Source organism: Oncorhynchus tshawytscha, linkage group LG11, assembly GCF_018296145.1.
Source record: "Oncorhynchus tshawytscha isolate Ot180627B linkage group LG11, Otsh_v2.0, whole genome shotgun sequence".
NCBI classification, from domain to species: domain Eukaryota; kingdom Metazoa; phylum Chordata; class Actinopteri; order Salmoniformes; family Salmonidae; genus Oncorhynchus; species Oncorhynchus tshawytscha.
Genome location: NC_056439.1, coordinates 9,694,054 through 9,721,474, shown reverse-complemented (window position 1 = coordinate 9,721,474; position 27,421 = coordinate 9,694,054). Strand labels below are relative to the sequence as shown.

Below are 27,421 nucleotides of genomic sequence, written 5' to 3'. Positions count from 1 at the left end.
GGGCCAGGCGCATGCATGCTGTCACGGCGCCAGGTGTTCTTCCAACACATTGGTACAGCTGACTTCCGGGTTAAGCGGGCATTGCGTCAATAAGCGGTGCAGCTTGGCTGGGTCATGTTTTGGAGGACGCACGGCTCTCGAACTTCGCCTCTCCCGAGTCCGTACGGGAGTTGCAGCGATGGGACGAGACTATAACGTACATTTCTGTCTTAACTACTAGCTTCGTAACATAATGGTCCGTTTAATCATAATCGGAATAATGCATTGGTCATTCACAGAAAATGTCAAACGGAAAGGGGGGTTCAACCGATGTCTTGGCTAAATTCCCAACCTGGCCACATTCCATCATGGCCAACTAATCATCTCCCTCATTCCTAATTGGCATATATCACTCCTCACCTCTCCACCTGATAGCTGACGTGGGGTGAGCGTTCTGGCAAAAAAAATGGTCGCCGTGCATCACTGAGGTGGGCGCTACACATTGATGGTGGATAAGGTGAGTTTCACCCTACTATGTAAAGAGCTTTGAGCACCTCAATTGGTAGAAAAGCGCTATAGAAATCCAATCAACTATTATGTATTATTATTATTTGTATACGATCACGTCTCTCTATTATGAGTGGGAATATTTGGGAACAGATTTCCAAATTTAAAATCACTTGGAGCTGATGTCCCGGTGTTTGTATAGTATTTTATGTCCGGCAAAATTCAACAATACATGTGTATACACAAATTATTATTTTTTTGCTCAGAAACTTGGGGGGCAGTTGGGGAACCCTGTGATAAGATGTTCAATACATTTGTATCCTGACATTGTTTACAGTCACAATCTTTTCAGATGTCATGTCATTACATTAAAAAAATTATAATCAACTCTGATTAATGTCATAGTTAGCTTATCACATGAATCTGTTTAACGCTTGATGATTATTGCACTTCAGTCTATATCTTTTTTTACTACTGGAAATGAAACCATTGAGTAAATCTGCCAGTCTGTGTGGTGAGATATAACCATATTGTCCAGCAGAGGGCAATATCACCTTGTTTGTATTTCAGTTCAATTCATTCGTCATCTGTGAATCACATCATGTCAAGCTTTTGAAAGCTCCACATCACAGACCTATTTGGCTGTTTAAATGATCACCTCCTCATTTGTACAATGGCCCACACCCTTGCTCGCCTCATGATCCCAACCCCCAAAAAAGTGTTTGTTTTCGGACATTGTGACCATAAAAGTGCAACAGGCGTGGGCAAAATGGAGATAATGTGTGTTCGCTGCCAAGTAGAATTTGTGTAATGAAGGCTGGCTCCATCCAACAACCCTCCAACTCCTAGCCTAATTCAATGGTGCACTTATTGGTCCGCACAACACCGAGGACTGCCAGGGCCTTCTCCAAGAAAAATACAATACATCACATCACACATTTGTTGTATGTATCTGAAAGTCTTTATTTCATTCCTCAAAAGTACAGATCTGGGGAAGGGTACCAAAACATTTCTGCAGTATTGAAGGTCCCCAAGAACACAGTGGCCTCCATGATTCTTAAGTGGAAGATGTTTGGAATCAACAAGACCTAGAGCAATCGGGGAAGAAGGGCCTTGGTCAAGGAGTTGACAGAGCTATGACAGAGCTAAGATAAAAGCCATTCCTCAGTAAAAGGCACATGACAGCCCACTTGGAGTTTGCCAAAAGGCAACTAAAGGACTCTCAGAATGTGAGAAACAAGATTCTCTGGACTGATGAAACCAAGATTGAACTCTTTGGCCTGAATGCCAAGTGAAAAGTCTGGAGGAAAACAGACACCGCTCATCACCTGGCCATTACCATCCCTACATTGAAGCATGGTGGTGGCAGCATCATGCTGTGGGGATTATTTTCAGGGGCAGGGACTGGGAGACTAGTCAGGATCGAGAGAAAGAAGGACAGAGAGATCCTTGATGAAAACCTGCTCCAGAGTGCTCAGGACCTCAGACTGGGGCGAAGGTTCACCTTCCAACAGTACAATGACCCTAAGCACAAAGCCAAGACAACGCAGGAGTGGCTTCGGGACAAGTCTTTGAATGTCCTTGAGTGGCCCGGCCAGAGCCCAGACTTGAACCCAATCGAACATCTCTGGAGAGACCTGAAAATAGCTGTGCAGCGACGCTCCTCATCCAACCTGACAGAGCTTGATTGGATCTGCATAGAAGAATGGGGGAAACTCCCTGAATACAGGTGTGCCAAGCTTGTAGCATCATACCCAAGAAGACTCAAGGCTGTAATTGCTGCCAAAGGTGCTTCAACAAAGTACTGAGTAAAGGGTCTGAATACTTGTGTGTGTGTGTGATATTTGAGTTTTTTATTTGTAATAAATTTGCAAACATTTCTGAAAATTAGTTTTGCGTTTGTCATTATTGGGGGGCTGTAATGTAGGAAAAAGTGAAGGTGTGAATACATTCTGAATGCTCTGTAGATGGGCCAATTGGCCAGTCCCCAACTTTATCCAAAGCTTTTTGCATGGCCCAGCATCTTTCCGCAGATAGTTTTGCATTTGCAATGTACTTAATATAGACCAGGGTTCCCCAACTGGTGTGATTTGATTTGGCCCCCCAACTTTTCTGAGCAAAAAAAACAAACACACTTTTGATTTTATTTTTGTTTTTATTGTTGGACAGAGAAGACTGGAGAAACACAAGCAAATGAGTTCCAAGTGATTCCCACACATAATAGGGAGATGTGCACTCATGCTATTGTGTTTTGCTTGCAATGGAATTACAGTATGCGTGAGTGATTTAAACGTCATAACATTCCTTCAAAGTCATATCGGAGGCATGATTAACGTATCCTTGTTGGTTCATTGACAGAAAGACATTGTATAGACAGCCTATTGCTGTGCTATAGTCTAAATATTTTGGGAAAGGGACAGACATTTAGTCTGGGATTTGGTCTAATATCAGCATCTGATCTTTCTGCGAGTGACATAACCCCTCTTATGCTTTTGTAATCAATCCAAATCGGTTTGGTGTTACTTTGTTACTGCATGTTAATACAAGTGAAATGAAAAGATATGTGTCCACTTCACTCCAATAGATTAAAATGAAACAACAGAAAGCCCATCACTGCCTGCACACCCCAGCTTGCCGTCACAGCTAAATAACCTCTTAAAACTAATGAAGATGCGCAGAGAGAATGGATGGAGAGAAGCAGCTGAGTAGGTTCATGGCCAGCACAGGACCACCACTTCTGGCTTCTTCAACTACAGGATCGTCTGAGACCAGCCACCCAGACAGCTGATGAAACTGTCTGTAATAAAGCCCTTTTGTGAGGGAAAAACTCATTCTGATTGGCTGGGCCTGGCTCTCCAGTGGGTGGGCCTATGCCCTCCAATGCCCATCCATGGCTGAATCCCTGTCCAGTCATGTGAAATCCATAGATTAGGGCCAAATGCATTTATTTCAATTGACTGATTTCCTTAAATGAACTGTAACTCAGTAAAATCGTTGACATTGTTGCATGTTGGGTTTATATTATTGTTCAGTATTTATTTTCACTTATTTACCCAGTAGGCTAGCACAATTTTGGTTTCATGTATAGGTATGAAAATAAACACAACTGAACAATTAGCTATTTAGAGCATTTCCCCAAAAGGCATGTCCTGTTTTTGCCTTCATAGATGATAACATTTGTAGGTTAAAACAAATGTGCATTGTCATGCAGTGACAGAACAGACCTAATTGATACTGCAAGTCATTAATGATGACTTAGTTGGACTAACCTTTTTGAATTTGCTGTTGGCCTTATTCATCTGCCTGTATTCCTAATCCCTACCTGCCCCTGGTCCTATGAATTTCCACCTCTCACTGTATCATTCTTGCTTGTCCATCTTCCTCAATTAAAATGAGTTATTCTTACAGATCAATCTTGCTGGCAAAACGTCATTAAATATTGCCAGAATATTTAGCTATAGCGTGCATTTATGGATGTTAAAAAAAAAAAATATTTATATATAATAATAATAATAATAATGAGCACTCACTTACTGCGTAGGCATACAGTAATGAGTGGGAAACGCAGAGACACCGTCGTCTTCACTGTTTTGGCGTTCCACAAGGGTGGCTTTATATAGCCTACAGTAGGGGGGTGGCCATGTACAATATATCCTACCTACCGTTTCTAAAGATCTGAGTGCCAGTTATGATTTTCATATACTCATTTTAGGCTACCTAACTGTGCCCCGAAATGTATATGGGCACATAAAGGGAAAAAAGTCTATAGCTGGCAACTGAACATAGGCGCTGTCCATTCAGCACCACACCACGGAGTTCCACTATGACCACCTGTCCGGAAGCGCAGTCCATTCAGCACCACACCACGGAGTTCCACTATGACCACCTGTCCGGAGGCGCAGTCCACTCAGCAGTGCTGAATCATGTGTAGATTTTCCTTTTGTATTTCGTGAGTTTCGTCATTATTTGGTCGAGTTGTTTTTCTTCATGCATCCCTTTCGAACGGTAGGCCTGAGTCGGCTTAAGTCCTCTGATGTATGCATTTTATTTCAATACATGTGCAGAATGTATCTGTCATAGTTTTCCTTCCCTGTCAACTGTTTTATGCATCGGTTGCTTTCACATTGATATTTAAAGTCGGCCTTGTTGTTATTTGATAGCGTGCGTGGCGTTCCAAAAGTAAATTAATCAATTTATGATGAGGTTGTGTAGCTAACCTTGTACACACCGTTCCACGAACCTTTAAACCTTATATTGAGGTGGTAATTAATGGCTTAAGACATTTTTGTTTGTTTTTGCTGTTCTCCAAAATACCATTTTAGTGTTTTTAAATTGTGTAGAACTGCAGTAGCCCTAAATGAGCTTCAACTTACCCAAAACTCAGTGGAAGCTTTGAAATCACCCCAACCCACCTCACCCCACTTTGCCATTCCCTAGGTTTAGCTGAACTGACGCCACTACATTATTTAGTGCTGGCACAGGGGGGAAAAGCTGTTCGCGCCTCTACTTTATAGCCAAATGTGTTACGCTCTGCGTCTGCGCACATTTCGTCAGACCCTTTTCGTAGTTATGAAACTTCTAAACTCAGGTTTTGTAATCGAGGCACGCTGGCCAATCAAGGCACTGAGATGCCGTTCACGTGATCGCATTTTTACGTAACAAACGGGTGTAGTAGACCTGTATGTTGCCAAGTCTCTACTGGCACATAAGCTAGACACGTTGTAGGTTATAGCAATGGCTAAACACATTTTTAAAATATATTTATAATAACCGGAACACATTGTATGCAGATCATCTATCCTACAATGTCGGTCCAACACCCCGAAGGAGAGGACGCCGTCGAAGAAAGAAAAATATTCTTCATTGAGCCAGAATACGACTGGGACGAGGAGCAGGACAATGTCGACAACCACATACTTATTTTACAAAAAGCCGATGCACTGGCATCAGAAAACCGTCTCAAAGAAGCCATCTATGTTTACTCGATGGCCTTGAGAGATGGTTCTGTAGGGCCGGAGCAGATGAGCACTTTAGTGGATTGTATTCTGCGCAACTTTAAGAGAAAGCTGGAAATTGATGAGGCGCCTTCGGAACGAACGCCACATATTATTGATATCGCCGGGGAGGAGGACGTTTTTGACTGCCCGAAATGTCATAGATTTCTAGGCGAGCCCGTGACTATCGGCTGTGGACATTCGTACTGTAAAAGATGTTTACAACACCAGCTACTCTCCAAATGCAAGCTGTGTAGCGAGGTAGGAGGCAGGCCGACGGAGCTTAAAACGAATGTGATTCTATTCGGACTGTTGGAAAAGTGGTTTCCCGAGGAGCTGAAAAGGTCTAGAGCTATTAGTGAAATTGAAGACCTGTCTAGAAGGAAACATTTCGAGGAGGCCGTATCACTAGCAACAGATGTGATTGAATCTGGTGAGTCGGGGAGGAAAGGCTTGTGGAGACCACCAGTCACTTCGCATCCTTGTTTTATATGCTATGATGAGACGTTTAGGATAAAGCATGAAAACAAAGTGTTATTTTAGTCATTCCCTATTACTATTTGTGGTCTTTATTATCGAAGAGTAGGGAAGGGGAGTTCCACTGACCAATATTAAGGGTACCCGCTTGTCATGTGTTTGACTGTAGGTCCTTTGGCTACGTTTACAGGCAGCCCAATTCTCATCCCTTTTTTTTCACAAATTGATCTTTTGACCAATCAAATCAGAAAAATATCTGATGTGGTCAAATGACCAATTAGTGAAAAAAAATGTCAGAATTGGGTAACCTGCGAGAACGCAGCCTTTGTGCCACTGATGTAACCCATGTGCCACCCTGTTACGAAATGTCGTAAGTTGGGCATGCGCACAAGCAGCGAGTTTCATAAGGCAGGTTGTGAGATCGTGCTGGGTTTGCCAAACAATCATTTTATAACGTTTGGTCCCCTCTCAAATATTTCCCGAAGTCCGAAAAATATACTAAAAAAGGCTAAATGTGCTGCCCAATCAAGGCATGGCGATGCAGTACACGTGATTGCATTTCCACGGAACAAACGTGTTTATACCTGTATGTTGCCAAGTCTCTACTGGTACATAAGACACTGAAAAGTAAAAGTGCAGAGTGTGTCAATGCAATACAAAGTGACAGCACGGAAGTCTATAGTCATTGGTGTAGGCTATGTCTAGATTCCTTCAATTAATAGATTACTTGAGGTTTTAATGACACCAGACATACAATTAGTTATACTTAAAACATAAATACCTAAGAGTTTCCTGAAAGTTGTCATTCAGTCTCCTAAATATTTTATTAAAGTAATGTGAATAATTTATGGTTAATAAGTAATGGGCAGTCACTAACATCTTGGTACTTGATATTTATTGTTTTATTATGTGTTACAGCATTCAACCCACAGTGCATTTAATGTTAACAATGATAGTTTAAAAAAAATACGTGATTATTTTGTAACAATCGAATTGAAACCGAACCTGCCTCAAAATCTCCTTGACAGCCATAGGCCTTGTTTGATGGTTCAGCTTCTCGGAAAGTAATTTATTCTTGGAAAATAATTCTAAAATCGATCAGATCAACAGTTACAGATACTAACCAAGGCAATGCTCTCCATAATGTGAAGGCCTTCTCCGGAATTCGAATAGCACCTATACGAGCAGTATGCTTTGCACAATAACATGCTACATGGAGAAAAAAATTGGCAAACAATCTCTTGTAATGTTGACCTCACAATTAGACCAAAGTATGCAGAGGTTGTTTCTTTAGAATATGTTTTTTATATATTTATATATATATATATATATATATATATATATATACAGTGGGGCAAAAAGTATTTAGTCAGCCACCAATTGTGCAAGTTCTCCCACTTAAAAAGATGAGAGGCCTGTAATTTTCATCATAGGTACACTTCTACTATGACAGACAAAATGAGAAAAAAAATCCAGAAAATCACATTGTAGGATTTTTAATGAATTTATTTGCAAATTATGGTGGAAAATAAGTATTTGGTCACCTACAAACAAGCAAGATTTCTGGCTCTCACAGACCTGTAACTTCTTCTTTAAGAGGCTCCTCTGTCCTCCACTCGTTACCTGTATTAATGGCACATGTTTGTGTGTGTGTGTGTATGTATATATATATATATATTGTAATATACACGGTATGCTATTGTAAACATAAGGGCAACAGAAGCTATAGCCTGCACAGCATATCAAACAAGCAAGACACACAGGCAATCATTGCAAACATTTGCTAAACAGGAAACAGACTGCTGGCTATTCGTATTTGTAGCCTCAGTCATGTTATGTCACCTCCAAGACCCTTGTCCCTCTGTCACTGAAGATAACTCATCAAGCTGCACAGGCTCCCCTCTCTCTTGACATTAAACCCATCTCACTTGTTAATAAAGAATTGACAAGTTATACATTGGCCAATGACAAATATATGAGCACTTATTGCGTATAAGTGTAGCCTAACGCTACTTTCTTTGATTTGCGTCTAATTGAGCGCAAAGAACATGGTTAGGTCTGGAGGTGGAATGTTATGCCAGTATCTTTCAACATTGTTTAAGGCGTAAATGTTGGCAACTGTGGGACACTGTAGCAAGTGTAAGAGCCCATAGCCAGTGTGGCACTTTGGGTCAGCTAAGGACTTTGCCTAGGTGACTTTGGTTTTGGGGCCCACACGCTTGTGGCACAGTCAGTCACTGCCGCAGAGCGGCAAGAACCAGACTAGAGGTGCCACCGCTATGACATCACTGTCTCTGTCTGAGGCTTGCTGAGCTAGCCAAGCCTGAAGCACATAAGCTAATATGGAGTAATCCCGCTTGTCGTGAAGTGAATCACACAGTCATTATTGAAATCTGTCTTTTCCCCCATGCAATGGAAAACCCACCGGGGTGCATGTCAATAGTCTAAAGGGGCTTAGTTTTCTAGACCTTGTCCTTCCTCTGTACTGGTCGACAAAGACATGATAGGTTAAATAAAACCAGACAGTGTCTCCTGTCCAGGGGTCATGCTGGACAGGAGACGGTGTGGGTGAAGGAAAGGAGACTGGGAGAGGAACTATGGAGATGCAACCCTTGTGTGTTTTGGAGACATGTCACCTCCAGCCGCAGGCTCAGAATCAGAGAGGCCCATCTTGCACCAAAAGACCGCAAACAAGATGTCATAGTGTCTCTTGTCTTGCCAGCAACGCACATGATTTTGAACATTTATCATAGAAGACCAGATAGGCCTAGTATATGACCTCCACTGAAAGCTGGGCAGCTTAACCTGGTCTACAGTGAATTCCCTGTGTTCATTTAGCTGCCAGTATTTTTGGTATTTTTATTTGATTTAACTAGGCAAGTCAGTGAAGAACAAATTCTTATTTTCAATGATGGCCTAGGAACAGTGGGTTAACTGCCTTGTTCAGGGGAAGAACGACAGATTTGTACCTTGTCAGCTCGGGAATTCAATCTTGCAACCTTTCGGTTACTAGTCCAACACTCTAACCACTAGGCTACGCTGCTGCCCCAATGGCTGGTTTACTGACATGCTACGCAGGGTATATGCCCAGGGTTCCCGATTGGGGTCCCTGTTGATTTTGTTACAGTGTTTGAGCATAAGAACACAGAAATAGCCATTGCAAAATGCATAGAATCGCAGGAAATTAGCTTCACACTGCAAAAGTTTTTTTTCAGCTTCATGGTAACATTTATAGAATGCAGGATGCTTCTCTCTGCCGCCAATTCTGGACTGATTTAAAACACCGTCCGGACCAATGTCATGCCTTGGATCATTCATTTAAATAGGCTAGGTCTACTCCTTGACAGGATTGTCAGTCTTCACAGACCCCCTGTGTGCGGTCTGGAGCGTGAAGTCACGAGCTCTGCTGGTCGGCTACTGCGTAGCAAAAAGCCCTGGTCTGCCCTAGAATGTAAATTAAGATTGCGAGAACAGACCAGATTTTTTTTAATGGCCATTTTTTGTCTCTAAAATGTGTTTATTATGATCAAGTTTGATCCCCGTGGTAAATTCTTTAAAAGTTTGCTACCAATCAAGATATTTCATTAAATAGTGTTCCATTCTGACCATTTTGTCACGTGCTGACACAGACCAATCAAGGGCCGGCAGGCTAAGAGGTGGCTAGCAACCTCATGCAAGCTCATTGCACGTGGTAGTCACGTGGTATCCGGTGTGGACGCCGACGTCATCTGGCAGCGTTGGGTTGACTCTCTCAGGCAGGATGAAAATGACTACTTCGACCATCATCCTTTGCTAGTTACGGCCACTTTGACCAGGATCCTTAGACATTTTTTGGTGTCATTCAGCCCCATTAAGCAATATGGCACACTTCAAATTCAAATATTTCCGTCTTCTTGCGCCATCAGGAGTTTTCCGTACGAAAATGTGAATGAGGTACAGTTCATTCAGAAAGTTTTCAGACCCTTTCACTTTTTCTTGGTCGGGGAGGTTACCCAGAACCCGATGGTCACCCTGACAGAGCTCCAGAGTTCCTCTGTGGAGATGGGAGAACCTTTCAGAAGGACAACCATCTCTGCAGCACTCCACCAATCAGGCCTTTATGGTTGAGTGGCCAGACGGAAGCCAGTCCCCAGAAAAAGGCACATGATAGTCCGCCTGGAATTTGCCAAAAGGCACCTGAAGGACTTCCAGACCTCCCTGGTCTGATGAAACCAAGATGGAACTCCTTGACCTGAATAGTCACGTCTGGAGGAAACCAGGGACGGGCACTGTATACCTGGCCAATACCATCCCTTACGGTGAAGCATAGTGGTGGCAGCATCATGCTGTGGGAATTTTTTTCAGCGGCAGGGACTGGGAGACTAGTCAGGATCGAGGGAAAGATGAACAGAGCATATTACAGATAGATTCTTGATGCTCCAGAGTGCTCAGGACTTCAGAATGGGGTAAAGGTTCACCTTCCAACAGGATAACGACCCTAAGCACACAGCCAAGACAACAAGTGGCTACGGGATAAGTCTCAATGTCCTTGGAGTGGCTCAACCAGAGCCCGGATTTGAACCTGATCAAACATCTCTGGAGAGACCTGAAAATAGCTGTGCAGCAATGCACTGCATCCAAACCTGACAGAGCTTGAGAGGATCTGCAGAAAATAATGGTTTCGAGGCTGTAATCACTGCCAAAGGTTCTTCAACAAAGTACTGTGTAAAGGGTCTGAATACTTATGTACATTTGCAAAAATGTCTAAACCTGTTTTTGCTTTGTCATTATGGGGTATTGTGTGTAGATTGGGGGGGGGGTTATTTAATCAATTTTAGAATAAGGCTGTAACGTAATAAAATGTGGGAAAAGTGAAGGGGTCTGAATACTTTCCGAATGCATTGTAAGTGCCTTCACTATCTCCTGGTTTTAATGTCTATAGGTCTTCATGTCATGTGTTTGACATGAACCATTTTATGGATGTAGCCTAAGCTTTCATTCCATCATAATTTGCTATTATGTTGAATGTATGCAATTCTCATTACACTGATATTTCGCCCTGGAGTTATGGTCATCTTCGGTGACAGATCAAAAGATATTTGTAAAATGGTCTTTGTCTGAAATGGTCTGTTTTTTTGTAAATCAAATAATCTGTCTCTCCTCCTTTATTCTTCCATCCTTTATTCCAGATCCTGGGGATGAGGCGGTGCGGTGGTCACGGGTCAAGGCCTACACCGGGCTCCTGCAGTACCGATTGGCCCTGGAGGACGCTGAACTCTGTCTTAGCTCCACCCACTCTGCAGAGGTACTAATGCGGGAAACTGTGTGTTGAGTTCAGTAGGACACAAGTGGAGAAAGAAAAAAAAAAAAACTCTTTTTTTGTTGGAAATTAAAACAAATGTTTTTGGAAATGTTAAGTTTGCTGAGGCCTACTTCATCCACTTGTCAGCTCCCCCAGCGCTATAATTATCCTTAGTCCTTACCAGGCACCCTGGGGCACTTTGAAACAGTTCAAGTCTACAGCTCCGATTATATCCGCCACGCTTTACTACACCGTGTGAGGCGTCATGGAGGGAAAGTGGAGGCTGATTAGAGGCTCAGCCAGCTGTTAGTACGTCTAAATGGGTTAACAGGCCATCTTGAATATGAACCGGTAGGATATATTCTAGGATATCTTAGCGCTATTAACAGCATTGTTCACCATGTCCTCTAATTCTATTTTTCAGTCTTGATCAATTCTAATAGAATATTACTGTATAACCTTCTATACCTTTAGACATTTTGTCTGTATCAAAGGTTGATTTGTTTTTTCCTTTTACATAACCTTTTTTGATTGAGTGTTCAGAGCCTCTCATTTGGGAGATGTGCATTTATTTGTTACACATTTGGTCACACTTCATGTTTACTGTACCTTGAGCTGTTTTAAATGGTCCAATGCCAGATGTTTTTATCTTAATATCAAATCATTTCTGGGTAACAATTAAGAACGTTACTGTGATTGTTTTCAATTTAACATGGTCCAAAATAATTTAAGAAATACATTCTTAGCAAAGAGAAAGCAAGAATTTTGCCAAGACTGTCTGGGATTGGTTTGATTGGGGAGGTGAAAAACTAGCTGTTATTGGTAGAGAGGTTTGAAACTTGCTTTGTTATTGGTCTCATTTACCGCCTAGTGATGTCACCAGGCAGGCCAAAACTCCATCTCACCAAAGGCTGAAATTTCAGGCGGTCTTTTCAAACAGCTCTTATTGCCCTTTTAGTGGATCACAATTTTCATAATTTCACAGTATTATTCCAAACTGTGGAAATATACAGTGGGGTCTGAAATTATTGATACCCTTGATAAAGATGAGCAATAATGACTGTATAAAATAATGAAAATACTTAGCTATATTGTATGTGCCGAAAAATTGGTAAATTATAATATTTTATACTAATTGTCACGTTGTTTAAATGATTGGAGACAGGCGCAGGAGTACGTAAAAGTGGGTTTTAATACTCCACCCAAAAACGCAACATGCCATGAAAAGGGACGAAGCCCAAAACAAACACGTGTACAAAAACACAGGGATGTAAACCCAAACAAAAGAGCGAGGTTAAACCTCTAATAAATACACGGGACGAGACCCGTAATAACAATACACAGGACGAGACCCGTAATAACAATACACGGGACGAGACCCGTAATAACAATACACGGGACGAGACCCGTAATAACAATACACGGGACGAGACCGTAATAACAATACACTACACGGGACGAGACCCGTAATAACAATACACTGGACGAGACCCGTAATAACAACACAATACACGGGACCCGTAATAACAGACGAGACCCGTAATAACAACACGCGGGACGAGACCCGTAATAACAACACACGGGACGAGACCCGTAATAACAACACACCCGTAATAACAATACAATAATAACGAGTACACAATACACGCAGTACGAAAGCCGAAACCACAAAGCACAGGTACTCACAAGACCAACGGACATGTGGAAAAAAATAACCGACAAGACAATGGTGAACAGAGGGCTCATGTATACAATTGCCAGTCTGGGGAAATGGGAGCCAGGTGTGCATAATGAAACAACAGTTCGGTGACGCCTAGAAGGCCGGTGACGTAGACCTCCCGAGCTGGTGCACGGAATGAGCAGCAGTACCGGGGTAATCCGTGAGGCTAATGCAATTGCTTAGAGAAAGAGATTTTGTTTTAACAAATCATATTTCTCAAAAAGGTAACGGTCACAATTATTGAGACCCCTAAATAACCTTGTAAATAAAGTAGTCAAAGTTCAGTATTTGGTCCCATTATTTGGTCCCGTTTTGGTTGTGTTTCAGATGATTTTGTACCCAGTAGAAACGAATGGTAAATAGTGTATTGTGTCATTTTGGAAGGACTTTTATTGTAAATAAGAATATAATACGTTTCTAAACCCTTCTACATTAACGTGGATGCTACCATGATTACAGATAACCCTGAATGAATTGTGAATAATGACGAGTGTGAAAGTTAAGAGGGTCAAAGATCATACCCACAAGGCATGCTAAACCTCCCCTGTTCTTCTTAATGGTGAGAGGTTAGTTGAAGAGGTAGAAATATATAGTTGGGGATAAACATAAAGGCCCAAGCTAGTAGCCACACAGGGTACACCTTTTATTTCAATTTCTATTTCGCATAACTGCTGATTTTGTTGGTAATGTGTAATTTAGCAAACTAGGCTAGAGCAAGAGTCATGCCTCCCCTAGAGAGGAAGACAAACAGGTTCAGGACCAAAAGGGGTTAGGAATTTTTGCAATGTATGTTAATCCTATCCAGTGAAGCCTGAAAAAAACTGAATTGATGTTGAGTGATTCAGGTCAATGTTGATTCATGTTGTCAGGCTACCTGCATTGTGTTCTAACTAGGGTCCCTTCTCTCTCTCTCTCTCTCTCTCTCTCTTGTCACTCTCTCTCTCATCTCTCTACCGTTCTCTCTAGCGGTTCACCCTCTGGCTGTCGCTCAAATACAGTATTGTCCAGTTGAAATGCAGCGACGTAACCTATCTCTCCCTCTCTCCACTGGAAGTCTTGTGCTCTTTATAACCTCCCCGTCCCCCCTGTCTCACACTCTCTCTCTCTCTCTCTCTCCCAGGGTTTCTACTGGAAGGCCAAGGTGCTCCAGGACATGGGCCAGGTTGACGACTCGTTGCAGGTTTTCCTCCACTGTCTAGCCCTGGATGAGGACTTCACCCTGGCCAAACGAGAGGTGGAAAATGTGAGAGAAGGAGTTGGAGGGAGAGTGGTGGTGGTGTTGTTGAAGTCATTTGCTTTGGGACTTGACTTGAGTGCAAGAAAGCAAGGAGATATTGCATCTTCTCAATGCCTTTCTTTGAGCCAAAGTCTAGACCCCCTTAGCGCCACAGTCCGTTTCATAAGGAGCCAGGCGCTCTCTGAGTTCTCCTTTTTTGTCTTACTTAAGCCAAGCGTTTCCCGGCACTGATTTGCCTACCATCCATGAAAAGGAACACTGTGCATTCCTTCGCTGATAGCCTAGCCTAGGTTATTATCCTCGGCATTGGCCTAATGGAATTAGGTCGTAAGGCGCTTGCGTGAGAGATGGAACATATTGGGCTTGCAGAGAAAAGCAGCTGTTTTTTTTGCGGGTGACGGAAAACGTGGTGACGACGATTCGCCGCGAGCTATGCTTCCGCGATGAATCACCTGTCAGACTGAGTTGAAGTTCAGAGCGCAGTGAGCATATTTCTTTTCCGTAGTACACCCTGCTGAATAAGAGTTGGAATGGGCGTAGTTATGCCTATCCATCGCTTTGACACTCTTTTTTTGGTGACATTTATTTTCCTAATACCTCTGTATCTGTTTGGTATGTGCTATGAAAGGACTTGGCGACAGTTGGGGCTTTATGGTATTCATTACAATTACAATTGAATCCCCACGACGAAGAAGTAAGTCTTGGGGTAGCGGTTATTTATGCTGTAGTCACTAATTACTATCGTGTCTCAGTTAAAATAAAGCGGTAAAAATCTATCCCCCTCCCCTCAACACAACATCCCAGCGAAGACTCCCATGTTTTTGAGGTTTTACTTCCCAGTGGGTCAGCCCTCGTGACTCTCCCCTCCTGTCATGACATTTAACCCCAATTAGTCAAAGGCTTCATCCCAAATGGCACCCTTTCCGTTTTGACCAGAGACCTACGGGGACTTTGGTCTATGTACTCTGGTCAAAAGTAGTGCGCTATGTAGGGCGCGGGGGTGTAATTCGGGACCAAGACAAAGTACTGTGACGGAACCGTGGACCGTTGTCCGATCACCATCGCTGACAGGGTCTCCCAGGCTGCGTTAAATGTTAGGGTATAATACTCTGGGTTGTGAGAAAGTAGGCGTTTCTTTGGTCGCGTCGTTGATGTGTGGATGTGCATTCTTCTTGTTTCACTCTGTAAGAGGAACTTTGATTGGTTTGAGTATAGTTGAATGCAAATGGCTTCTCTTTCTGCTCAAGAAGGGTGTTGTCTGAAACCTGCTCTCGAAGTTTGATGGGAAAGAGCTATATGGGATTTGTCTGTGTGTGATGTTTGTGTCTGGGTGCCTCAGCAAAGGTGTGTTTCTGTTTTCTTTAACTCGTATAGTACAGTGAGTAGCCTACATCACAAGGTCCTAAAACATCTCCCTTTTAAATGCTGATGTAAACATAAATGATCCTTCTTGTGATCCTGGACGGGCACCAGGTTAGCAGATACAAAGGTGGACATGTTGTGTGTCTGGGAGTACAGCGGAGTGGATGTGGATTAGATAGATTTATATGGATTGGAGCGGGGCCCGGGTTGTTCGTCAGCGTCTAATAACACGTAAATGGACTCTGAGAGAGCGAAAGAAGGTGAAAACACAGAAGATAAAAGGGAGAAAGAGAAGATACAGGGCCGTGAGCAGGAAATGAAACGTTGATATATATAGGAGGAGAGGGATTGGGTGGAAGGAGAGTGACCGAGCTGGTGCAACAACAAACACGTGTTTCTTTCCTACAAGTGAACTTTACTGCAGATTTAACGTCAATCATGTTATTGTGAAGCCAAAGGCATATTTCCACAAGTACATTTTTCTAGACAAGTACATTTTTCTAGACAAGTACATTTTTCTAGACAAGTACATTTTTCTAGACAAGTACATTTTTCTAGATCTAAATATACAGGAAGGCAGACTGGGCCTGTGGTCACTCCCAGTCTTGGCCAGCCACTTTTCTGCATTTAAGTGAACTTTGCTCCTGTTCTGCCATTTTTGTCTGATTTAAATTTTAAAATAAAAAATATCCAGTTGACTGCTCTTATGGCTAACGCAATGTGTATCACAGATACTGTGCGACCTGCTGTCTCCGGCCGGCGAGAACGTGAAGGTGGGTCTGAGGGAGACGGCGCAGAGCACATCGCCTCGCCTGCGTAGTAAGATTCCGGTAGCGGATGCCGAGGCCAGAGCCCAACAGCATCAGGCCGAAGCCAAACACTCTGCCCTGCACCAAGTCCAGGCTCGCACCTCCTCGGCACACCCTAGCACCGACGCACAGCACGAGGTACGCTAACTGGACAGTGTGCTTGATACAGCCCTGTAGGCCGTCGTTGTAAATAAGAATTTGTTCTTAACTGACTTGCCTAGTTAAATAAAAGGAAAAATAAATAAAAAGCCCTGAACCACTAGGGTGCCTTCAAAGTTTCCAAAGTCAATGTTTTAATATTTTTTAGGTGTTTGTTCAGTTAAAATGCATCAACAATGTCTAACACTCCTTTTAACATTCTAATTCTTTCTTTTCTCTCTCTCTCTCTCTCTCTCGCTTCTCCTCCCCCCCTCCTCTCTTTCCGTACCAGAAGCCGGGTCGCTCAGGGAGCCTGGAGCGTTCGGGCCTCGGCCGCGCTCACTCGATGCGAGCCCACGGGCCGAGGCCGGGCGGCGTGGATGAGGGTCTTAAACGCGTCTGCTCCGCACCCCAGCTGGGGGACCAGGAGAAAGGCGTGCTGCTGAAGCGGAAGCTGACGTTCTCCGAGGGTGGACCCCACGTCATCTACAGCCACGGGAGCAAGCACAAGAAACAAGGAGGTAGGAATCAAGACTGCTGCTAGTATGTCGTAATTAGAAAGGGAGTAGTTTAGCTCAGGGATCGTCAACTGGATTCAGCGGTGGAACGTTTTCTTTTCTTGAGCGGATGGTTGGGGGGGGGGGCCCCAAATTGTAGACGGCAAATTGACCGCAAGGAGCCCAAATGGATATAGTGTCTGACTAAAGCTGACTATTTCAAACCTTGCTTACATTTGTATATGATCATGTTTTTTGGGGGGTGGGGGGGTCTTCGAACACTTTGAGGACCATATACACCCACCCGCGGGCCAAATAAAACCAGCCGCGGCCCAAATTCAGCCGCCAGTTGTGGAACCCCTGGTTTAGCTGGAGTGCTGGCTCTTTATATTGTTTTAAATGGGATTATTCCTGGGTGAAAGCAGCTAAAATATGCATTCCCTCTATATCAGTGGCAGAGCCGCAACCGCCACAGTACCAATTAGCAACGGTCCCATTAGCCATTGCCAGGTACCTTTGCTGTGTCTGTGTTTGTATGCGTCTGTCTGCGTACTTGTGTGTGTGTGTGCGCGTGTGAAGTGCTTGACATTCTCCTGTCGCTTCCTCTGTAGTGGCCTGTGGTGCGTCGAGCCAGGGAGCCTCAGCCCGAGTTCACAGAGTCGTACCCAGAGACCTACTGGACCCCAACGACCTGGAGTGTTCCCTCTGCTTTAGATTGTTCTACGAGCCAGTGACCGCGCCGTGCGGTCACACCTTCTGTAAAAACTGTCTGGAGCGCTGTCTGGACCACACTCCCCAGTGTCCTCTCTGCAAGGAGAGTCTGAAAGAGGTAAGAGGACACTACCACCAACCACCACCAACTCAAATGGCATCCTATTCCCTATATAGTACACTATTTTTGACCAGGGCCAATAGGGCTCTGGTCAAAAGCAGTGCGCTAAATAGGGAACATGATGCCATTTGGGACAAGGCCTAAGACAATTAACTTGGGGAAGACCTCTTCTTAAATGACATGTCCTCAAAAAGAAAACCTTAATCTCCCCCCAGTATCTGGCAGCCAGGAAGTACACAGTCACCAGTGTGTTGGACCGAGTGATAAAGCAGTACCTGTCTAAGGAGCAGTCAGAACGGCAGAGGACTCACCTGGAGGAGACCCAAGAGCTCGCAGAGTGAGTTGTCCTCCCGACATATCATTCTGTCATAAAATGAACCTAGAATGTCCATTCTGGTAGTTGTACTGCTATGGCTTTCTGCCTTCTCTCTGAACCCTTGTCTTTCTTTCTCCCTGTTGTCCTACTTTTTATTTTTTTTAAACATGAAAACGGAAAACCTGCAAAACACACAGCAGACAGGTTCACCTAATGTTAAGCACTGACTGTTCGAATGAATTCTGTTGATCTATTTTTACATCATCTTTGGAATGCATATGTCACATTTGAATCACTTCACTTGTGAGAGATGCTCGAGTGTCTTAGCATCATTCTTAACTCTCTCTCTTTCTCCGCAGCCTGATGAAGAAGGTGCCCATCTTTGTGTGCACCATGGCCTACCCGACCGTGCCGTGTCCCCTGCACGTCTTCGAACCGCGCTACCGTCTCATGATCCGCCGCTGCATGGAGGCCGGCACGCGCCAGTTTGGGATGTGCATCAACGACGCTCAGAAAGGGTAGGCACAGTGGTAGGCACAGTGGCACCCGATACAAGCACCTAGGCCAGCACGCACACATTTGCACATAAAACACTCACTCAAATGCACACTCACCAATCTGCTGCGCACTAATGTGTCACCTTCTGTCACCTCACCCGAGAGAGACAGACAGACAGAGGAATTATGAAACTACTAGCTAATAGGATTTTGACTGAATATCAAATCCAACTTTGAAGCATCCTCCTGATGGGGAAATAAAACGATTTAAGCATATATATGCTAATATTTACATTTTTCAAGATGCCTTAGGCTACTATACCTTCTCACAAATGAGTTGAATGCTGACGTTTGACTTGACTATGCAATGGCCCTGTGAAAGTTCACTTTTTCCCCCAAAATGACATACCCAAATCTAACTGCCTGTAGCTCAGGACCTGAAGCAAGGATATGCATATTCTTGATACCATTTGAAAGGAAACACTTTGTGGAAATGTGAAATTAATATAGGAGAATATAACACATTAGATCTGGTAAATGATAATACAAAGAAAAAAACATGCATTTTCTCCCCCTAAAAAGTTGTTCCATCATCTTTGAAATGCAAGAGAAAGTTAATTATATGATTTAGGATTCTAGGCGCAATTTAGATTTTGGCCACTAGACGGCAGTAGTGTATGTGCAAAGTTTTAGACTGATCTAATGATCCATTGCATTACTGTTCAAAATGTTGTATCAAGTCTGCCCAAATATGCCTAATTGGTTTATTGATACATTTCCAAGTACATAACTATGCACTTTTTAGCTCAAAGAATAGCATGGTATTCTTTCACTGTAATAGCTCATGTAAATTGGACAGTGCAGTTAGATTAACATGTATTTAAACTCTCTGCCCGTATCAGATATGTCTATTTCCTGGGAAATGTTCTTGTTACTTACAACATCATGCTAATCACACTAGCACACGTTAGCTCAACCTTACCCAGAGGGGGGGCACTGATCCTGTAGAGGTTAAACAAAATAGGCCATTGACCAATCACTGTAATTGACTGCTCACAATGAGCCGGTAACTTTTCACAATGCTTTGAATGGCTGTCTGATTTGACTCTGCAACGACCATATGCAATATATTTATGGTGTTCTTTAGCTCAGTTGGTAGAGCATGGGGCTTGCAACGCCAGGATATTTGGTTTGATTCCTGGGACCACTCATACGTAAAATGTATGCAGGCATGATTAAGTCGCTTTTCATGAAAGCGCCTGCTAAATGTATATATGCAACTTTAATAATAATAATTAAAGCGCTGCTCTGCCTTAACAACACTATCAACTAGGCAGGTCCTACAGGCCCTGGTTTTGTCGCACCTGAACTACAAAGAGGGACTTGGAAAAAAATTGCAGTTGGCTCAGAACAGGGCAACACGGGCCGGGCCCTTAAAAGTACACGGAGAGCTAACGTTAATGACATACATGTCAATCTCTCCTGGCTCAAAGTGGAAGAGAGATTGACTTCCTCATTACTTGTTTTTGTAAGAGGTGTTGACAAGCTGAAGCTACCGAGCTGTCTGTTTTTAAAATACGAGCACACAGCTCAGACACCCATGCATACCCCACAAGACAAGCCACCAGAGGTCTCTTCACAATCTCCAAGTCCCAGAACAGACTATGGGAGGCGCACAGTACTACATAGAGCCATGTCTACGTGGAACTCTAATTCACATCAGGTAACTGATGCAAGCAGTAGAATAAGATTTAAAAAGCAGGTAAAAATACACCTTATGGAACATCGGGGACTGTGAAGAGACACAAACATAAGGCACACACACATGATAACATACGCACTATACACACACATGATAACATACGCACTATACACACCAGATAACATACGCACTATACACACACATGATAACATACGCACTATACACACACATGATAACATACGCACTATACACACACCAGATAACATACGCACTATACACACACATGATAACATACGCACTATACACACACATGATAACATATGCACTATACACACATGATAACATACGCACTATACACACACATGATAACATACGCACTATACACACATGATAACATACGCACTATACACACACATGATAACATACGCACTATACACACACATGATAACATACGCACTATACACACATGATAACATACGCACTATACACACACATGATAACTAACGCACTATACACACACATGATAACATACGCACCATACACACTATACACACACATGATAACATACGCACTATACACACACATGATAACATACACACCATACACACACATGATAACATACACACTATACACACATGATAACATACGCACTATACACACACATGATAACATGCGCACTATACACACACATGATAACATACGCACTATACACACATGATAACATACGCACTATACACACACATGATAACATACGCACCATACACACTATACACACACATGATAACATACGCACTATACACACATGATAACATGCGCACTATACACACATATGATAACATACGCACTATACACACACATGATAACATACGCACTATACACACACATGATAACTAACGCACTATACACACACATGATAACATACGCACTATACACACACATGATAACATACGCACTATACACACATGATAACATACGCACTATACACACACATGATAACATACGCACTATACACACACATGATAACATACGCATTATACACACACATGATAACATATGCACTATACACACACATGATAACATATGCACTATACACACACATGATAACATACGCACTATACACACACATGATAACATACGCACTATACACACACATGATAACATACGCACTATACACACACATGATAACTAACGCACTATACACACACATGATAACTAACGCACTATACACACACATGATAACATACGCACTATACACACACATGATAACATATGCACTATACACACACATGATAACATACGCATTATACACACACATGATAACATACGCACTATACACACACATGATAACATACGTACTATACACACACATGGATTTTGCATTGTAGATATGTGGTAGTGGAGTATGGGCCTGAAGGCACGCACTTAGTGTGTTGTGAATTCTGTAATGAATGTATTGTAATCTTTAAAAAATTGTAGAACTTCCTTAATTTTGCCAGACCCCAGGAAGGGTAGCCACTGCCTTGGCAGCAGTTAATGTGGATCCATAATAAATACACATTTAGAAATAAAGGCCATTTGCAAAATCACCTTCAAATGACTACATGATTACAACAAACAAAGATTCAGAATGTTCCCGTTTCAGTTTTGTGGACTACGGCTGTATGCTGATCATCCGGAGTGTCCACTTCCTCCCAGACGGGCGTTCCGTGGTGGACACCGTCGGAGGGAAGAGGTTCCGGGTGCTGACCCGCGGGATGATGGATGGGTACTGCATCGCCGACATCAAGTACCTGGAGGATACCAGGGTAAGAACACATGTTCTCTGACCCCAAAATACTGTTTGGGATGTTTTTATTATATGGAGAGTTTCTGTTCTTTGTATTTTTTGGATATATATATATATATATACACACACATTTGGTTAGATTTTTATTTGTAAAGAAAGGATGACAAAATAATACTAAATTATACAATAAAAAACACAAAAGCATAGAGAAAATTACACTTGAATCCATTTTCCATTGGTGTGAATACCTCTAATATAACTCCCACTCACAACTTTAGCACAGCTTGAATTAGCCAAATATTTTAATTTGAATAATCTACTTTAGATTATTCTACTTTCCATTATTCACCCTTTGATTTAAAAGGTCTCATGTAAAAACAAACTTGTATTTTAGTTTATCAGAGGCCATCTGTTAATGCATTATGGTAGTGTGGTGTTCTGGCGAATGCTACACTGTGATCTGTATAGTTTTCATTTTCACGTGACTACCCTGCTTTCAAACCTAATGTCCCTCGTGTATGGTTAAGATAAATTGATTGATTGATTGACAGGTGAGCGACAGCGAGGAGTTGACACAGCTGCAGCAGCTGCACGACGCCGTTTACGAACAAGCGCACACCTGGTTCCAGAACCTCAACAACCGCTTCAGCCACCAGATCCTTCAGCACTTCGGCGCCATGCCCGAGAGAGAGCCCGACATCCAGGTGAGCTGAGACCCAGATCTCTTCCCCCGGCATATAGTGTTCCCCCTCCCCTTCTCCAGGGTCGTTCATTAGGGCATACTGTAGCAAAAGAATTTGCAGCAGAATATTAATATGATTGTTTCTTACGGGATAAGTTCAGTTAGTCCCTTGCTGTTTCAGGCTTTCCTCCAGTGTCACTCCCTTGGCAATATAATCTATTTCTATGGTTGCTCCACTGCTCTAGAAGAGATCATTGTGGGTAATTCTTAACTCATCCTCTGGAGGAAGGTGTTATGTCACTATCCTCCAGAGTGTCCTTACAACATCCCCTCACCCTCTATACCACACACACACACACACACAGACACACACACACACAACATTGGATGCGCAATATCCAATGGAGGCATAGCATTTTGATGGAATGTTCAAGTGGCTTGCGAAAGTATTCACCCCCCTTGGCATTTGTCCTATTTTGTTGCCTTACCAACCTGGAATTAAAATAGATTTTTTTTTTTGGGGGGGGTTGTATGATTTGATTTACACAACATGCCTACCACTTTGAGGATGCCCATTCTTCAAGGCAAATCCGCTCCAGCTTCTTCAAGTTGGATGAGTTCCACTGGTGTACAGTAATCTTTAAGTCGTACCACAGATTCTCAATTGGATTGAGGTCTGGGCTTTGACGAGGCCATTCCAAGACATTTAAATGTTTCCCCTTAAACCACTCGAGTGTTGCTTTAGCAGTATGCTTAGGGCCATTGTAATTTTGTTCTTTAAGCAATGGCTTTTTTTCTGGCCACTCTTCCGTAAAGCCCAGCTCTGTGGAGTGTACGGCTTAAAGTGGTCCTATGAACAGATACTAAAATCTCCGCTGTGGAGCTTTGCAGCTCCTTCAGGGTTATCCTTGGTCTCTTTGTTGCCTCTCTGATTAATGCCCTCCTTGCCTGGTCTTTGAGTTTTGGTGGGCGGCCCTCTCTTGGCCGGTTTGTTGTGGTGCCATATTCTTTCCATTTTTTAATAATAGATTTAATTGTGCTCTGTGGGATGTTCAAAGTTTCAGATATTTTTTAGAACCGAACCCTGACCTGTACTTCCCCACAACTTTGTCCCTGACCTGTTTGGAGAGCTCCTTGGTCTTCATGGTGCCGCTTGCTTAGTGGTGTTGCAGACTCTGGGGCCTTTCAGAACAGGTCTGAGATCATGTGACCCTTAGATTGGGGCGGCAGGGTGGCAGGGGCGGCAGGGTAGTCTAGTGGTTAGAGCGTTGGACTACTAACCGGAAGGTTGCAAGTTCAAACCCCCGAGCTGACAAGGTACAAATCTGTCATTCTGCCCCTGAACAGGCAGTAACCCACTGTTCCTAGGCCGTCATTGAAAATAAGAATTTGTTCTTAACTGACTTGCCTAGTTAAATAAAAAAATTGCACACAGGTGTACTTTATTTAACTAATTATGGGAATTCGGAAGGTAATTGGTTGCACCAGATCTTTTTTAGGGGCTTCATAGCAAAGGGGGTGAATACATATGCACACACCACTTTTCATTCAACAAGTAATTTTTTTCACTTCACCAATTTGGGCTATTTTGTGTATGTCCATTACATGAAATCCAAATTAAAATATATTTAAATTACAGGTTGTAATGCAACAAAATAGGAAAAATGCCAAGGGGGATGAATACTTTTGCATGGAGATACTAGGATTAATGATGAGTGTCCGGGGATGAACCATAGTCAAGATTAGATTACATTTCCGCTGCTTGTGTTTGTGTGTGTTCCTAAATATACATGTTTTGTCATACCCGTGGCATATGGTCTGATATACCACAGCTTTCAGACAATCAGGATTAAGGGCTCGAACCACCCAGTTTATTATAAACAACATGTAACTCTGACATAGCAACATCCAATAAGTGGCAGATTAGGTTGAGGCTGCTTTGGATGCAAGCCAATTCACCACGTCAGTCATTTATCTGAGATACTTGGCTCAATTATAGAACAACTCATTTAAGATGCCGACTCTCTGAATGAGTTACGACTATCTTGTAGATCTGAAGCGTCTCCATCATACCTGTCTGACGCAAGGCATGTACTGAACTCCGGCTGACTCGCTAGCCTCTACTCTCAAGTTCCTTTACAGATCTGAAATGACTGAATAGGTGTATCCAATATGGCAATTATTCCACCTAGTCTTTCAAATGGCAAGGTGAAGTCATGATGATACTGTTTAATCCTATCCCTTAAAGCCTTTTTGAATTCTTCTGTGGCCCAGCAAAAAAACAAAACAATAGCCAACAAGCCATTCTCTGTCCATTGTCAACCCATTGTTTTAGGTGAGTGATATCATGTTTCTGGTCAGTGATATCCTCTCCTCCTCTCCTCCAGGCGACTCCCAACGGTCCGGCTTGCTGCTGGTGGCTGCTGGCCGTGCTGCCCATCGACCCTCGCTACCAGCTGTCGGTGCTTTCCATGACCACGCTGCGCGAACGCCTGGTCAAGATCCAGCACATCCTCTCCTACCTGCAGAGCATCCCCAACGAGTAGAAGAGTAGAGCTCCACCCGACCACAACTACTTCGGACATCCTGGTTCCGACACCATGTACCTCCATACCAGATCAAACAACCGAATCCTAGGTCTCCATGCATCGGAATTCGCTCTTCAGTGCTGCTGAGGCGGCGTCTGCCACAAGACATCCATGAGACGTCAATGAGACATCTCCCTGAGAAGGCAGAATCACACAGCACTTCTGAGACACCAGCAAGATCCCAGTCACATAAGCAGCTAGCTTTAGCAGCACTACAACTGCCACACACCAGCTAGCTACATCGACGAGAAGCCACAGACTGCTGAGGTGATCGGCCGAATTCTAATAACTGGTCCTCCTCTCTCTCGCTGTCTCTCTCTGTCTGTCTCTGTCTGTCTCTCTGTCTCTCTGTATGTGTGATGTTGGTGAAAACAAAAAAAGGCCTTTCTGTCTATACTCAACAGTGGCACCAGCCACCCTCAACACCTGCTACTGTCTGCTTGGTTACCAGAGAGAGAAAGAAAGGGAGAGAGAGATTGGTGAAGAGATGTCTCCGTTGTCTTGTCTGCTCAAGACTACCCATGCAGCCTCGCTGTCTCGATTCGGCCACTGTTGATGGTAGAAGGGAGTGTGTATGTGTGTGTGTTTGTTTCTATGGGTGGGCCGTGCTTCTGTGCAAATCCCAAATGCTGAAATTGAGTCAGACAGAGAGAGGGGGTTGGGTGGATGAATTGTAGAAGGTTGGTGGTAACAAATGGAGGGAGGGGGTTACTTAGAATTGCTTACTACAAAGCCCAACAAGTGGGATGGTGTAGCCTTCCAACAACAAAAACAAAAAAGTGTGAATCTTACTCTTCTGAGCAGTAAGGCCCTCTGTCACTTCACTGTCTACTAAATGCACATCTTCCTTCACCGCTGCCACCGAGCAGCAGTGGACCCTGGTGAAAAAGAGAGCTTCCCCCTTTTTTTATTATTAATGTCTCCAAGTTTATACTTTTTCATCCATTTTTTGTTTTCTTCCAAGACTTCAGAAAGAAAACCCTTTTTGGCAGCCATTTTGTCCGGTCTGTAGTATAGCTACAGATGTGGGACTGTGGTCTCGCAACGCTCCCAACCTCTGTTCTCTTAACTGTTGTTTTTTTCTTCGCTGAAAACGAGGCATAACTCCCCAAAAAAATCCAGACTTCCAATGATACGTTACTCTGTGGTTTTGTTGTCGTTTCTCAGTGGATAACGGAACCTCTTGAATCCCGACAGCTTTAGTCTTTGATTTGGCGTTAGGGATGTTTCCCATTCCGAGTTATCGATTCTTGAGAAACCTCAAAGTCATCCATGTGACTCGAGTGTTGTATTTCCTGTCTCTCTCAAAAGTTCCAACTTCCTGTTTAAATTCAATGTAAACTGAAGTCATTTTTAAGGACAGATATTTAAATATATATTTTGACAGTATGTTTGTATGTACAAAATCACAAAAGGGGAACTTGCAATATTTTGACGCAGTAAAAAGGAGAAAGAAACAACACTATACAATTTTCTGTGTTCCGCACTGCAAGGGTTAAAGGTCACCCTGTTGTCAAGTAAAAAGCAGTCGCCTGCCTTTTGTCGGGAAAAAGGACTAATATAGGTGAATATATCTATGGTGGTCGATTTCGCAGACAAATTTTTGCCTTATACCATTTTTAGCATTTTTGCTTTGAATGGCACAGTGTGACGCCTTGGTTAGCATTCCTGTTGCCGTACTAGTAATTATGATATTTGTATTAATTATTTGTCTTTTCTTCAGCCGCCTCATGGCCCGAATCGTTCACGGTGTGTATAATGTATGTCAAGTCGCGGCTTTGTTTTGTTTTAAATCATTTTGTTTTTGGACAGATCATGCTTTTTTTTTCTCAAATGTTTTAAGTTATCAATTTTCAATAATAAATTAACTCGTTTTTTTCAACTTGAAGCCTCAAGTGGTATTATGTTAACGTATGGACTAAATGTAACCCATGAATGTAACCCATTTGTCAATGTAACCATCCGATGCCAGTGTTATTATGCATTGGGTGTTACGTCATCTGGAAATGATTGGTAC

General features: G+C 42.9%; 1 protein-coding gene and 1 long non-coding RNA gene across 3 annotated transcripts; both read left to right on the top strand.

The window, feature by feature from the left end:
- Positions 1-80: 80 nt before the first annotated feature.
- Positions 81-3,899, top strand: LOC121847717. Its single transcript, XR_006084527.1, has 2 exons — positions 81-496; positions 3,071-3,899. It is a non-coding gene; the product is annotated as an uncharacterized LOC121847717 (long non-coding RNA).
- Positions 3,900-5,138: 1,239 nt separating this feature from the next.
- LOC112234353 (LON peptidase N-terminal domain and RING finger protein 1) lies at positions 5,139-27,286 on the top strand. 2 transcript variants are annotated; one of them, XM_042329768.1, is made up of 11 exons: positions 5,139-5,913; positions 11,126-11,241; positions 14,079-14,201; positions 16,289-16,504; positions 16,800-17,025; positions 17,613-17,830; positions 18,049-18,170; positions 18,509-18,667; positions 21,991-22,153; positions 22,686-22,838; positions 25,204-27,286. In XM_042329768.1, the coding sequence occupies exons 1-11, from the start codon at positions 5,271-5,273 to the stop codon at positions 25,360-25,362; spliced, it is 2,298 nt and encodes a 765-aa protein (XP_042185702.1). In that variant the 5' UTR covers positions 5,139-5,270; the 3' UTR covers positions 25,363-27,286. The 2 variants fall into 2 exon arrangements, with proteins under 2 accessions (XP_042185702.1, XP_042185701.1); XM_042329767.1 differs by having other exon boundaries at positions 16,797-17,025.
- The last annotated feature ends 135 nt before the right edge of the window (positions 27,287-27,421 follow it).

Coding starts and splice junctions, on each gene's coding strand:
- LOC112234353 (XM_042329767.1), top strand. CDS start 5,271: ATGCAGATCATCTATCCTACAATGTCGGTCCAACACCCCGAAGGAGAG. Junction 14,202..16,288: donor CCAAACGAGAGGTGGAAAAT/GTGAGAGAAGGA, acceptor TGTGTATCACAG/ATACTGTGCGACCTGCTGTC. Junction 22,839..25,203: donor AGAGAGAGCCCGACATCCAG/GTGAGCTGAGAC, acceptor CCTCTCCTCCAG/GCGACTCCCAACGGTCCGGC.